Raw genomic sequence first — 15413 nt, 5'->3', positions numbered from 1 at the left:
GCTGGGACTGAGGGAGGCTGCTGAAGTTGTGCTTCCATGTTCTGTTCCATGTGGCACAGCACAGAGGTGCAGCTCTAAGCTTTCATCCGTGTCCCGCAGCAGCTGAAGATGCTGCATCAAAAGGAGCATGACCAGCAGGTCAAAGGATCCTGCCCCTCTACTCTGCTCTCCTGAGACCTCACTTGGAGCATTGTGTGCTGTTCCGGTGTCCTCAACATAAAAAGGACATGGAACTGTTGGAACAAGTCCAGAGGAGGGCCACGAGGATGATCAGGGGACTGGAGCACCTCCCATATGAAGACAGGCTGAGAAAGTTGGGGCTGTTCAGCCTGGAGAAGAGAAGGCTGCATGGAGACCTCATAGCAGCCTTCCAGTATCTGAAGGGGGCCTACAAGGATGCTGGAGAGGGGCTATTCATTAGGGACTGTAGTGATAGGACAAGGGATAACGGGTTTGAACTTAAACAGGGGAAGTTTAGATTGAATAGAAGGAAGAAATTATTTACTGTAAGGGTGGTGAGGCCTGGAATAGGTTGCCCAGGGAAGTTGTGAATGCTCCATCTCTGTCAGTGTTCAAGTTCAGGTTAGACAGAGCCTTGGGTGGCATGGTTTAGTTTGAGGTGTCCCTGTCCATGGCTGGGGGGTTGGAACTAGATGATCTTAAAGTCCTTTCCAACCCTAACTGTTCTATGATTCTATGATACTATGCTGTTTTGGTACAGAGGGGCTCTTCAGCTTCATGTCAGGAGTCTGGAGGTTGTCACCAATTTGCATGAAAAGGAGCAGACTGCAGTCATATTAAAATTGAATGAAGAGGCGCAGCCCACAGAGACTGCATCTTCTGCAACACTTACTCTTCAGTTCTGGATCAAGACAGGTTGAACAGTGGTGGGATGGGTGGGTGTTAGCTTTATCCCTTCCATACAATCCACAGATGAGGCTGAGGAGCTCCAGGCCAGGCAGGGAGAGTTTGTCATCCATGTAGCTGAGTGCCAAGAAGTGCCAGAGGTTGGTTGTGCCATCTTCAGTGCCCTGACGCCTGGCCTGATGTCATGCTGTCAGGTCAAGTCAGCTCATTTATGTCATGGGGCTGCAAAGTGGCATTGATCATTTCAAAGGAACTCAGGCTTTTCTGGCAGTCTAAATCCCTGTGCGCAAACCTAGTACATCAGGCTTTAAGCAATTAATTCCCAATCATGCCAGATGCCTTCAGTAGCCCAGCTTTAGTATTGAGAGCTTAAAATGGCTTTCCACTTTACCACAGTTCATATCGATAAAGCAAAGACAGTGGTCTCAGGGCATTTCCAGCCTCAAGGTGTGAGAGTGGCCAGTAAGTGACATTTGTATTCCAAAAATCTTCCCATGCATTTGTGTTGTAGGCATCTATTACTGGAAAGGCACCATAGATAATAAAAAGGGCATTCTTTATACCCGGAAGGGAAGTTCATTAGAGGGAAAAGCCATTCTAGCTTAGTAAGAAATGAATCTAAAACTGCCTCAGAGCTGCTATTCTCATCAAGTTTCAGTGTTAACAGTTTCAACTAAGAGCTAATTGTGCAATCTGTGAAAGTGGAGTAATTCCATTATTCAGCTATGCTTTAAGGCCACCACTAGTTGAGAAAGGAGCACAAATGACTTTCATCAAGCCAGGAACTGCCAGGGGTTTTGCCTTTTACTACTTTTTCTTTCAAAAGAAAGTAGGGCTTTTGGTCTTTTGGCAACAATCATTGGCAAAAGGAGCTCCACACCAACATTGCAAGGCTCACATATAACACTGCAGTCCAATTTTTTTGGATAACAGGGGATTTGATTTACATAACTCTCCAAGTAGCAGTGCTGTTCCAGAGTGGGTGGCTGAAGATTCATTGGAGAGGCAGAGTGTCACCAGGAAGACAGCACACCATTCTTGCAGGATTTTGCATGGAAAAGAGCCATTGTAAGTGCCGGTCCAGCCACTCGCCAAAGAGCATGATTCTGTCATTGGCTACGCTCTCAGGAGATGTGGGATTAGCTAATGTTGCTTTTAGAAGTGCTTTTATAGAAACCTCCCAAGTTCCCTTGCTTCATGGAAGAGCTATAATAAAAAATAAATGTACCTGATTTAAAGGAAAGAAGAAAAAGTCATACCACGTCCAACATCTTTGGACTTAACACTTTGGAGAGAGTTTGTTGGTTGAACTGTAGTGCCATTTCTTTATCGTTTTCCTTCAGCTGATAATGCTGCTGCTGTTGGATGTGCACTGGACTGTTTGCAGCATTTTGTGGAAGGTGACTTTCTCTTGGTGAATTCAGCAGGATTTAGAGTCCCACTGCCAAGAGGTGGCTATAGATCTCTTCTTGTTTGTTATGACATTTCACTGCAGCAATAATCCCCTTCAAGCCAGCAGAGAGAAAGAGCTCTCAACAATGTACTGCCCTTAGCAAGGGGACGTATATTCATCAGTGTCTTTAGAGCCCTCTCAAACGCAGACTGACCCAGGCTTCGTTTTCCCCGCACTAGCCTTCCATTGCACTGTTTGGTTCATACACAAACCCAGTTTTTCAAAGCTATACTCCCCTAACCCTGTTCTAACCCTATTTGGATCCAGCGTGGAGCTGGACACCTGAGGCAGACATGTAGCTATGAACTGAGAAACCAAAGGCCTTGACAGGTGGTTGAAGCACAAAACCATGCTGAGCCAGGATTGTAAACTCATCTGAAGATGGGAAGGACTTTGAACAGCACAAGCCTTGTTCCCTGTGCAGTGGGGGCAATAGTTGTAAAGGGGAGACAAGATGGAGAGGAGCAGATATCATTTTGTAATGTGATAGGGGAAAGAAGTTTGGTAACTTTTCCAGAGATTATTTGGTTACAGTTGGCTCAAGCCTGAGATGATGGAAGGATGCTGAGATTTACCTAGTGGCAGCTAACCCAGAGAGAGGGACTACTGTTGCAAGGGCGGCTCAGACTCCAGCTCTTCCCTTTGGGAGCCGGTTTCCACAATGAGCTACATGTGAAGAAAGGACCGACTTCTCCAGCCTGTGAAAAGTGAAAAAAAACACTCAAACCCTGCCATGGGAGAGCTACATGCTGCCTCAGCTATGAGAACACTTCCAACGCCTGCATACACCCAGCGGCTACACCTTGCAGCAGGGGATGGAGGTGGAAACACAGCATGGAGGGGGAGCTGTGTTCATTTGTTCAGACCTACCTTGCTGTTTGCTCTGAAGCTTACAGGTCTGCTACACTAGTGGAACAGCAGATGTTTTAGTGTCACTTTGCTTTAGCCAAGCTGCCTGCCTCCCTCCAGCACTTACTGGATTGCAAACAAAGTACTCCTTGTCTCTCCCTTGCAGCGAACCTTGGTTAGCTAATGTCATTTGTCAAGTTAATCAGGGAGAGTGGGCACTTCAGTGGCTGCTGTATAGCCTGGCGGCATTGCCATGGAGACAAGGAGCCAAACAGGCATTTCACTTGCCCTGCTTCACTGTGCAGAGAGTTGGCACGAGAACCACTATTTTATTTGCCATCAGCCAACCAGCTTGCTGAGGATGTGAGGAGTTTTTCCAGGTTGCTATCAAGAGATTAGGAAAGGGTCTAGCTAACCTTTTACAGAGCAAATAGTAATGCTGATACTAAAGCAATTCCAGAGTTTCTATGTGCAGCTCCTCTTCACGCATCCCACAGATGTTTGGCTATGATAGGAGCTGCGTGAGAACCTGAGCCCAGTAGCTTGGGCTTGGGGCTGTCACTGAGATGTTGTCAAACCGCTTCAGCTGGAGGGTTTCATAGGTGGCTGTTTGCTTACTGGAGCTGTGACCATCATTTAAGATACTTTAAAATCACCAAGTTCTGTGTTTAATAGCATCTCAGGAGCCTGAAATCTCCCTGGCGGTCGGTGGGATTTTGGAGCTGGCATGCCTTGATCACGTCTGAAACTCAGAAATGAGTGCTTTCGAAATCTGTACACTCCAGCTGATCTCTTGCATGAGGCAGGCTATGGAGTTTCACCCACTAACTCCCCCACCAAGCCCATAACTCATAGGCAAAATCTGGGTATTGAAAGAGCAGGCAGAAGATGCTTAGAGAGCTTGCGAGCTGTCCTGCTGCTCCTTCTCCTCCCTCTCACATGTGCACATGTTAAATGATGCATTGAACAGGTTTGGAAATGCTTCCTCCTGCAGTCCTGGTGAGAAGGACAGCCAGGGTCTGTGGGCATCTATCTACAGGAGCGACAGCCACCAGCCCTCTCCACAGGACAGCGCAGGAAACCTTGCATCAGCACAGAAAGGGCAAAAGTTCAGATCAGATTGTTTATGGGATTTTGTGGATCCAGGAGCCAAGGATAGCTCAGCTAATCCAGAGGAAACTGTAGCGATGGCATTAGAATGCACTTCACATGGGATTCATTCAGCGCGCATTCAGATGGACCAGTCTTTCTGTCTCCATTTTTTTAGCCATGAAATATTTTTCTTTGCACTCCTGGCTGCCAGCCGCTCTGAGCCAAACTCCAGCAAGGCCATTTCATGAAAGAAAAAAAAAGAAAACCCAAAACTCCTGTCGTTTGACCTGCCGATGAGTTAGCAGGGATTCAGCGCAGCTCCCAGTAATAGCAGCGCCAGACGCTGGTCTGGCCCCTGGCCACTGCCAGCCAGCCTCTACTGCTGTCTGCCTCAGCATCCATTGCCTTTATTCAAGCCATGACATAGAGCTTGCCAAGTGGAAGCCCTGGTGAGGACGTTAGCTGAAAGTGCCACTAAAAGGCCTCGTGTGCAGGGCAGGATGGCAGCGGCTTTGCTGTGCCCCCCTGTGTCTCACCACCTGAAGTCTTGCCAGCTTCATGGACTGTCCCAGCCATGGCTCATCCTCCTCAGTCTCCAACATCCCATGCAGTCTCAGTGTGAACCCCTCTTGGGAGTATGGTTTTCCTTTTAGGTGCTGTGAGACCACCACGTATAGCTGTTTGTTGCAGATCTTGGCTCCCTCCTGGTGTCCTGAGCCACAGATCCTGTTGCTCTGCTTTAAGAGGTGACCTGACTTAACTCTGGGTGCAGGTGCTAGTTCCTTTGCTGCCCCCAGCCCATTCCCTCTGACCCTGGCAGGCGCTCACATGCTCATTAGCCCAGCTGTGACCTGTCCCCTCTGGAAGTTGCTTTCCTCTCCCTGGGGACTAAATAAATCCTGATGTTAAAACCCAAATGTGTCTAGGAGTTAACATGGAGCAGCCCCACACTGACCATCCTTTGCAGAGATCCTGCAGTGCGATGCATGTGGGGAGCAGTTCTATGGCCGCCAGGTGATCCAGAGCTGCAAAGTACCCTCCATCCCTGCATGGTATTTTGGCATCAACCCACAGGGCATTGCAGCCTTCCCAGGGTGCTGTGGTTTGTTAACCTGAGATACAAAACAACCCATTGGGTTCTGGGGCTTCTCCCTGGATACAGGGCAGTGTCTGATCTTGTTCATGTTATCTACTCTCTGAAAGCCCAAACTGCAGCTTCCTCTCACAAAGCCTGCCCTTGCCTTTAGGTGAGTGAGCAAGACAAGTAGCTTTTCAATTCTGAATATATATGGTTGCATCTTGCAAACCCTGTCACAGGTGCTTCCTGGTAAGAGTTTCCTGACCATGCATTCCATTCAGCCACATGTCAGGTACCTCTTCTTGATGGGGTCTGTCATTGATGCTGTCTGGGGGCCTGGCGCTCCACATGTTGAGGGGAGAGGTGATGGGATCTTGCAGAGCAAAGCAGGAAGTGCGTGCTGTTAGTTTTCCTTTGGGTGTAAAAGCAGGAGGGTGCTTAGGTATTATGTTCAATTCAGTGCTACTTACAACATCAGAACAAGCCTATCTCCATGAAAATATGAAAGCTCAAGCCCTAAAATGAAGAACAAAATGCAGAACTTAATGATGAGGTGGAAATTGCATCTAGCCCAAAGTGTCAATGAAGGTAAGGGGTAAAAAGCTTCACACTCTAGTGCTGGACAGGAGCAAGAATGGCAGCAGCTGCATAAGTATTCACTTTAGTGTTCCTCTCTAGCCATTTTGCCTGTGACAAAGGATGCTGTTCACAGGTATTTATTGCTTTGTCTTTAAAAATGGGTTTGCTCCTCTCTCTGTAGAGGCCACATTTCAAGAGAGGAGCAGAGATTCCATGGCCAAGCTTTGCCCACGTGTGCATCTGTATTTCTGGGCTAGCACTGGAAATGTCTCCCTTTTCCTTTCGTAGGAAGGAGAGGCGCTGCCTTTCAAAGGCCATGCTGGTTTCTGTGCCTTGCTACAAGCTTGTGCAGAAGGGGCTTCCCAGATACAAGCGTGGGCTGGCAGACCCTCACACATGTCATCAGACCACAGCTGCCCTTGTGCTGTCTGGAGATGGGGATGGCCTTGCCATACATAACCCGCTGGGTGCTACTCGCTGCCCTGCCTCCCGCCCGTTGGTGCTGCGCAGCCCGGTGCCCGGCAGCCTTGGGGCGTGCTGTCCTGCAGCCCCCTGGTGCCGGCGGCCATAGAGGGACCGCTGTTGCCATCTGCTGGCTCAGCTGCACAGGAGCAGCAAGAGCTTGGCTCAGCCCTCCTGGAAGTCGCCCCTCAAGGTGTGTACGGACCCGGCTCCCACGGGGCCCTGCCCCTCACCCAGCCCTTGGCCTTCAGGTAGCATCTAGTCATTGGCAGGCTTTTTAGAGGACAGGACGGGTAGCCTGTTCCCACTTAGGCTGTGCTGCTCCCCACCGCTCCCTGCACTACCCCTGTGCAAGGGTGTCCCTCCTGCCCTCCCTGTGGGGTCCGGTACTGACCCCTGGGAGAACCCACAAAGCTCTTATTAAGGTAGCACCTTCCCGTTAAAGACAAACATTTCTATTGCTCATTATAACTGTCAGGTGCTTATTCCTCCTCTGGGCTTGTCTTTATTTCCTTTCCAGTTCTTGGCAAGTATTCCCAAGCCGGGAATGTATCACTGCTGTAGCAAGCAGCCACAGGAGCACAGCACGCTGCACATCTCACCTGGCACGTCCTGCTGGTGATGGCCAGGACCAGTAGCTGCAGGAGCACCAGCCCCAGCCCTAGGGTCCCAGCCAGCCCTGCAAAAGCATTGCTTTTCCTCTGAGAGCAATGAGGCTGAGCCATAATAAGTGACAGTTCACTTGGGCATTGCTCAGAGGATGAGGTTACTTCTGTAAATCTATTATCTTTTTTTTTGGCAATTAGCACCAGTTAGGAGCCCTGGGAATACATGCAGCAAATAGCAGGAAGTCCAGTTAAGCACATCTCTCTGCTTGTCTAAGCCCAGTTAAACAAGTCTCCTGTGGCACAGCCCTACAGCTGGTAGCACAACCCATAAATCCTCCAAAGATGATCTCTAGCACTGGGATTGCTTTTCTTTGCAGCATATAGTCCTGGAGATTTCCATTCAATGCATGTACATTCAGAGGTGGAAAGTGGGGGGCTCACCCCATCCTGCATGGAGAAGCCCCCAGAGTCCTTGCACCACCTGGATGCTGGATGCAGCCCTGCAATGAGCTGCACTTGTGGCTTGCCCTGCCCGGGGCCTGCACTTAAATCTTGCTCTGGGTGGAAGCCTGGCGTGAAGCAGAGCTCAATGGCTGGGCCTGACCACACATGTCGAGCTTGGGATGGGGGAGCAAGCGAGACGCTGTTTTCTCTGGCCCGTGAAGACAGCGATGTGTGTTTGTTTTCCATGCTATCTCTCACACAGCGTTTGTTTTGCTTGTCGAACATTTCAGGAGATAAAATGACCTAAAGGGAGATTATTTTATCCTAATTTAAGTTGTCTGTTTATCACTGACTTGTGCTTGTCTGTGCCAGCAGGACAGCTTGCTCTGAGTCCGTGAGAAAACCTCAGATGTAAAGTGAGAACTGGGGGGGGGAGATTTGCTGAAGTCTCACATCTAATCTGTGCTTATAACAGCAACTATAAGCTGGTCGCCTGTTCCCCCTGTGTCATATTAGTTCGCATCACTACGGACTGACTTGGTTTAGCAGCTCCCCTCTCTAACTGGGGTCTGGGTTGTTTCTCTTGTGCCGCAGGCTGGTGGAAGAGTTCATGCTGCTTGCAAACATGGCTGTGGCCCACCAGATCTACCGCTCCTTCCCTGATCAGGCCCTGCTTCGCCGCCATCCCCCACCTCAAACCAAGCTGCTGAACGACCTCATGGAGTTTTGCAACCAAGTTGGTCTCAACATTGACTTCAGCAGCGCGGGCACCCTGCACGTGAGTGCACTGGCTTGGTGGGAAGCAAGGACATGGGGGTGAAGGGTAGGCAGCTACGTGATGGCATGTTTGCAGCAGTGTTTATTCCCTGTCCCACTCTGCCCAAGCAGAGCTCACAATTATCCCATGCCACAACAAAACACCTCCCTCACTTGCTCTTGACCCCACCAGTGCTGGACAAGGATGGCCTTGCAAATTCCCTTTGTACAAGGTGGCCCTTCCACTTTCAAGGTCACAAATGACTCCAACACTGCCCTCTCTGCAGTGGGAAGGACATTTCAGTGTAGGGGTACCCGCTGGGACACCCAGATTTCCTTTCTCTGCCTTCTCTCGGTAGGTCTTGGGCAGGGCATTTGCTCTGTACCACACGAAAAGCAGCTCTGCAAAAGAGATGCTTCTGTCTGGGCTGCTGAAGGTCTCAGGAAGAGCAGGGTTGGGAGTGGGGTGACTGGGATGGACTGCAGAGTGGTGATGGGAATGGTCAGGCACAGCCAGTGCGGGAGGTGTCTGACCGAGTCTCTACTGAGTATGTCCTGAGGCTGAACTCCAGCTGACCAGCATAGTGCAGGTTCCAGGATTTTCTTTAATTGCTGCAACTGGACTGTGGATAATCCTCTGTTAATCCCATCCCCGCTGGCCTCCCACATGCCCCTCCATCAGCTGGGACTGCTTTCCCCACTTGCTGGCTGTGCTGAGGCTGTGTCAGCAGACATTGGGCTGCACACTCAGCTCCTCTCCTGCACTTTGACCCCTCCAGCCTTTCCTCACTGCTGGCTCCAGGCAGTGACCTCCTGTATCCATGTCTCCCCAGACTCCCATTAGTTGTGCCGTGAAGCTGTCAGTAGCTGGTTGGGAGCCAGGCACTGGTCAGGAGAGGGTTTCTGGGTGCTCTCGCACACTACACACCTAGGGATGGAGCCAGCGGTCCCTGTGCCCTGGATACCCCCTGACACTGATGCCAGGAGGTGGGTCAGTGCTCAGACCTGCTGGGACCAGAGCAAAGCCCAGTTTCCTGTGCACTTTTGACTTACAAGGAGATCTGCAGGGAAAGGAAGAATTTGGCTTTTGAGAAGCTGCTGTTTGCCCCAGTAAGGTCTGCCTGGGTCTCCTTAGCACCGTAACTCGTCAACACTGAATGCTCTCTCTCTTTTCTCTTCCAGAAAAGCTTAAATGAAACATTTGGTGCCGACAAATATTCCGAAGCCAGGAAAGAAGTGCTGACTAACATGTTCTCCAGGCCCATGCAGGTGAGAACAGCACTATGCTGTCAGATGTGTTTGCTGTGGCTCCGTCTTCAACCCTCACCCCTTCTGCATTACCGTAGCTGGTTGTTACGTAGAGGGAGAGTGAATGGTCACTGATCATGGTGCTGCACGGCTGCCAGCAGCTTCCCCCAGTGCCTCCAGCCCATGCAGCTGGCAGTGAAGGTGTCCCCCATGCAACAGAACTTCACTGGATAGTGGAGTCAGGCTGAGTCTTTCCTCACTCTCCATAGTGTCTCTGTTATTACTGGCTGGGAGGTTTCACACTTGAAGCTGCATGCAGAATGTTGGCAGACTCACAAAGGACCCAGCCTGCTCTGTGAAGAGCTTGTGGCAGGCTCCATGGTTCATGTTTGTGCCATTTCTTCACATCATGGTATCCCAACTAGTCCAAAGAAGGAATCAAGAGTGAGGATGATGTAGGGGTGTGGGACTGACCACTGTCTGGTACCCAGACACGTGCTCTTAGAAGCAGGAAAAGCTCTGGAGAGCTCTGCAAACCCTTTGGTCTCTGTCCAGACCAAGAGACCTTCTGTGCAGGTCTCTGCAATGGAGGCTTGTGCTGCTTACACACACTGATTGTCGAATTTCATGCATCTGCAGCTCAGGACACTTATTCAGATGCTTATCGCCACCAAAGAAAGTTCTTGTGAGGCATCTGCCTTTTTATGTTTGCAGCTGGGCATAGCACAGCCTCTTCTGAGGGAAGTCCTGCCCCACAGGGAGAGGCGGCACGTTCCTGAAATGGTCTCTCTGTTGTGGCCAGCTTATCGCTGTAGGAATGAATCGTCTTCCCAACATCACTCATCTGACTGTCTCTCTTCTAATTAGCTTATTTGCTCAATTTACTCATTAGCAGTTGCCTGAAGCCCTGCTGTACTTCAGTGACTTAATGCTTGCTTGCAAGTTGGATTGGGGACTGAAGCCGTTTAGTAAACCATCCCCTTGTGTATGGGTCCACCTCAGGGGTGCTGTTTTGTAAAGTGCAAGGAATTTCCTCTGGAGCTTGGCTGTGTTGTCCCAGATCCCATGTCCTGCTTTGGCTTGTCCTGGTCCCTTCTGTCACATCTTCCTTTTCTGGTGGAAGGTACAGTGGTGACATGAATTTCTTGGGATCCCTTTCTGTTCCTGCTGACTGTGACACAAGCTTGGGCTTTGCCTGCAGCAGCAGATGGAGAAAGCCTGGCTGCTGGCCAGAACGGATGAGCAAGGAGAAGGCAACTTGCTTCTGCAGTGGCATGAAGGAGATGAGCTTTTTGGGACCCACTGACTTGCTGGGACTTTGCCTCTCTGGTCTCCTGAGGCTGTGGTTGGAGAGCTGGTAGGTGTGCTTTGAGATACTTCCCAGTGACTCTTGTTAAGATTTAGCCCTGTGAATACATTAGGTCTGTACTTGAAGGAGGTAGCAAGGTTTTGGGGATGAAGTCTTCTGAGATACCAGACAGGGAGTTTGTGGAGGAAGAAAGTGGGACTTCTTAAAGGAGATATTCCATAAAACATGATTTTGGCAAAAATTAGACTCATTTCATCATCAGAAGGCCACGGTGCCCATATGTTTAGGTATGGTGTGCAGTCCGTTCATGCCTGGCAAACCTGCTGTCTGGCACACTCCCAGAATAGGCAAAACCTAGTTTACAGCTGGGCCCGTCAGCCCTGCAGGACTGCCTGTATCTGGACAGTGAGCAGTGTTCCCATGTGCTGGCATTCCCTGGCAGGATGGTAGTGCTGTGCATGATGGGGTGCTCTCATCATTGGAAGTGGTGTATGAGCCAGAAGAAGTAGAAATCTGTCTTGATCCTGGGATGAGCTTATGCAGTTGGCAGTTTGCTGAGCTGTTTTTTAGTTAGTAAATGGCGTTTCAGACTTGCCCAAAGCCATTGGCCAGGTGAGCAGGCACTCTGCTCCTGTCTTTTCTTTAGGTGCACTTTCCAGTCTGCCCAAGGATGTGCTCACAGGAGTGGATCTGTATGACCTCCAGTCTATGAGGAAGGACCATGACACTGGGGGGGCAAGAGACATCAGTATTGCTCTCTGCAGTCTCTGGTCCCTGACCACACTCACTGTGGGTGAATTCACAGCTCCCCCAAATCCTGAGCAGTTCAGATTCCCACCGTTGTTCTGCTAAATCCAGGGGACAGGTAGTTTCAGGCTGCACCAGTGCCCGTTGGAAAAGACAGCTACTGGGTGGAAGGGGCTTTCCCTAGGAGGACGATTTTTTGCTGTCTACCACCAGTATTAGAGCAGGCAGAAGAATTGTTTCTGAATGTCGTGGTCCTTCATGGGGGAGAGAACAATCTGAGCATTGGCAGCTGTGGAGCACAGCTACGCGGGGGCCCATGCCGGTGTCAAGGGCTGGGCCATTGAACTGACAGATGGCATGGCGAGACCGTCTGGTCAGGGTGCTGAGGAGTCATCCATATCCCTGCACACATCTAGCTCCCAGTGATAAAACTGGTGTCTCAGGGACAAGGCTGCAGTTAAATCAGCCAAAATAAGCTGCTGACAGGTTTAACCCATGGTTGTGCCAAGACTGCATCTTCCATCTTCATCGCATGCTGGTGGTCAAGACATCAGGCTCTTGGAGGAGGAGGTGAGAAGCAACTGGTAATGTGTATGTCTTGGGGAGCACCTGGATTGCCATGCCAGGGGCCCTGTAACAGATGAAGGAGTGACAACATACCATTTTTCAAGGGCTCAGTCACTCGGGGATTCAATCTGTCTGTGAGAGCAAAGCTACCCCTGGTTAGCTGGGGCTGATTTATTTCCAGGCTCCTCATGGTTCTCCAGGGATTGTGGCAAACCCTGGGGATTGGAGACCACGTGTGAGTCAAAGCTGTTAATGAGAAAACACCTGCTTTATGCCAGGGTGATATCACTGGGTAGTGCTGTCATGGTGGGAAGGATGGGTATCAGATACTTGTAAGGCTGGGCTCCCTGCAGTGTGTAACCATACCACAGCCCAGAGGAATTTCATTTTTGCAATGATACCTAAGCTGATGCCAACCTCAGTGGGGTCATGAGAGGCCAAAAGGGTGTCAAAAATGGTACTGGACTCAGTAGCAGCTGGTTTGGCCAGCACATCCGTCAGGGAGAAGTGCCTCAGACAACAGCAAGCAGCACAGGACCTTCAGCATCTTTTCTCATTTGAAACAAATCAGGGATTGCCCTGCACCTGCTAGGTACAGGGAAAAGATGAGCCCTTCCCAGCAGCTTTCTTATAGCAGGGATATTAATCTGTGGTCTGTTCTCTACCTACCTGTATTGCAGGGACCTTGCTCCCTTCTGTCCAGGAGCATAAGTGCCTATAAAGCCCCTGTAATTTCATGCTGTCTGCCTGCACAAGGGCGCTCATCTTCTTCTGCAGCAGCCTCCAGCACTTGGCATGTCTCCCTGCCCGACCATGCAGAGCCTTGTTCGGTGGGAGCCGAGCTAATTGAGTGGAGACCGTACTTCATGGAGTCTATCAGAAACAATTTAATTCTGGGTTGTGGAAATTGGCAGCCACCACAGCTCCTATCCCAACTCTTGGGTCTCATAATAAGGCTGGGACTGATGCTGCTTTTTTTAACCTGCTCTATTTACTTGCCCGGATCAGTGCATTGCTGCTCAGCAGGAGCTGGCTGTGCCGCTGGGCTGGAGAGCAGAGGATACAGCTGCTCAAACTGTGGATCCCAGGACGGCCCTGTAATCAGAGCTGGCTACTCCTGTTTTTTTAAATCACTTACTCTTATTTTTAAATGGGTTCATTCAATTGCCACTGTGCCGTGACCCTGCTGCAACCCCCCTGACCCACACAGTCTCCCCTCCCCGCCTGGGCTCAGCCCCTGTTGTTTTCCCAGCCTTGCAGGCTGGTGGTTCACAGATGTAAAAATAAAAGCTGTAACATATGGGATAACGGGAATGGTGCAGCCAGGAGAGGCTCCTGCTGAGGAGGCTGCTGGGCAGCATTTTACGACACGGCCCCAAGTGTTGGTTTAGATGGGCAGTCCAGCCACTCGGCTTCCCAGCTTGTTGGTGTAGGATGGAGCAGTAGAAATCACAGTGGGGCTGTCTCCTCCTCCTTGGTGCATGAAGGAACCACTCATCCCAGCCCCTACTGCTCTCCAAGCAGGTATAAGGGGAGTACGGAGCCTGCAGCTGAACGCAGAACCAAAGAGCCTGGCTGCTGTACAAGATCCCTTGTCAGGAGAGCATCCGCAATGAGCACAGGACAGAGTGGGCTCTCCCCTGGAAAATGGGGGATGGCAAATGAGCACCAGGGCCTGAGCAGAAGCAGGAGACTGCTTAAACCCATGTGTGATGTGAAAGTTAGCACAGTCCCTGGGGCCAGGCAGGGTGAGCTGGCAGCCAGCAGGTCCCTGCAGTGGCTTTGCCCGCTTTGCTCTGTGCTCAGTTCCTGGAGCACCCATCTTGTCTCTGCACAGCCCAGCAGGTGAAGGACCATCAGCTGCTGGAGCTGTCTCACAGACATGGACCCCTCCAGCCTCTTGCAGGGTCCTGCCACCATCCTTCCTCACACCCTTCCCTCGTTTGTCACCCCTTTCAGATGGCTCTCTACTTCTGCACCGGCGTCCTGGAGGACGAGACCCTATTTCGCCACTACGCCCTGAACGTGCCCTTCTACACTCACTTCACCTCGCCCATCCGCCGCTACGCAGACATCATTGTGCATCGTCTCCTCTCCGCCTCACTTGGTGGGTGCCACTAGCTGCCTGCAGTGCAGTTCTGGGTGCTGCAAGGGGAGGGGGTGGTTGTGCCCAGCACAGGAAGCACAAGGCCATGCCTTGGCTGACATAGGGTGCTGGGTGCTTGGGGTCTGCATCTCATGGGGCAGCTCCCTCACATGTGGGTGCTCTCAAATAACAGGGATATGGAGATGAGCTTAGCATCTGGGTCCAGGGTGCCATGTCATGACTCTAGAGCAGGAGGCAGCATGGGCACATCATTGTCACTTGTTGCCTTCCCAGGTGCCAGCCCCCCTATCAAGATGGAAAAAGAGGCAATCCAGAGACAGGCAGATCACAGCAACGACCGGAAGATGGCTTCCAAGAGGGTGCAGGAGCTCAGTGCTGACCTCTTCTTCAGCATCTTTGTTAGGGTAAGAGCCAAGATATCCTACCCCAAGTCATCTCTGGATTTCCTCATGAAGGCTTAGCCTAGATGTCACCAGACAGAGGGCTGTGGGGCTGCCTAGCTGGCCTTGGGGAAGGCAAACAGTCCAGTGACAGCCATATCTTTTGGCAGGAGTGTGGTCCTCTGGAGTCAGAGGCCATGGTGATGGGTGTTCTGAACGAGGCCTTTGATGTCCTGGTGCTGAAGTTTGGAGTCCAAAAGCGCATCTACTGCAATGTAAGTACCTCACCAATGTGAGATATTGCCAATGCTGCCTCACCAGAGGGCTGCAGCAGCCTGGCATCATTGGAGGCAGTGGCTGTCCTCGTGCCCTTCTGTGCCAGCAGAGCTGCACCCAAGCTGGGCTAGCTGGAGGGGAGGGAGCCTTCATGGGTTCTCCCTTCCATCCCTCTGCTCTGGGTAGGCATGAGCAGCTAGGGGGGTCTGGAGCAGCTCCATTTCTGAGGACCAGCTTCTCCCTGTTGTGCTGGGGGTGATCTAGTGTAGGCAAAAGGGAATAAAAACAGATTCAGGGGAACAGAGATCAACATGGAGCTGAAGTGAGAGAAGGGAGTGAGGCTGGTTTTCATTTCATTTAATCAGGTGGTGTATCTGGGGCTGTGTCAGCATCACTGTAGGCCAGCACCTGTGGTTGGTGACAACATCTTCTCTTAATAGCCCTGTTATATGGCTGGCAATTACATCTTTAAACAGGACATATAGCATGATATATGTTGTGTATCACAGCAGCCCCTGATTTACGTGCTGGACTGAGGCTCATGGGCTGCTGCTTCCTGGTTGTTAAAGAGCTGCAGAGGCAGTGTGCTGG

At 50.9% G+C, this 15413-nt stretch overlaps 1 protein-coding gene across 5 annotated transcripts in view; it reads left to right on the top strand.

The window, feature by feature from the left end:
* DIS3L2 (DIS3 like 3'-5' exoribonuclease 2) overlaps positions 1 to 15413 on the top strand; it is a 201042-nt gene that overhangs the window by 182023 nt on the left and 3606 nt on the right. For all 5 annotated transcript variants that reach the window (XM_061348746.1, XM_061348749.1, XM_061348748.1 and 2 more), the window contains 5 exons: positions 8027 to 8210; positions 9371 to 9457; positions 14019 to 14166; positions 14440 to 14570; positions 14717 to 14821. In XM_061348746.1, the coding sequence (XP_061204730.1) occupies positions 8027 to 8210; positions 9371 to 9457; positions 14019 to 14166; positions 14440 to 14570; positions 14717 to 14821 (655 nt within the window). The remainder of the gene's footprint in view (positions 1 to 8026; positions 8211 to 9370; positions 9458 to 14018; positions 14167 to 14439; positions 14571 to 14716; positions 14822 to 15413) is intronic.

Source organism: Neopsephotus bourkii, unplaced genomic scaffold (genome assembly GCF_033783945.1).
Source record: "Neopsephotus bourkii isolate Nb327-2 ecotype Australia unplaced genomic scaffold, CSIRO-AGI_Nbou_v1 NB_369, whole genome shotgun sequence".
Taxonomy (NCBI): domain Eukaryota; kingdom Metazoa; phylum Chordata; class Aves; order Psittaciformes; family Psittacidae; genus Neopsephotus; species Neopsephotus bourkii.
The sequence above is the reverse complement of the archived record's forward strand: the minus strand, read 5'-3'. Positions and strand labels throughout refer to the sequence as shown.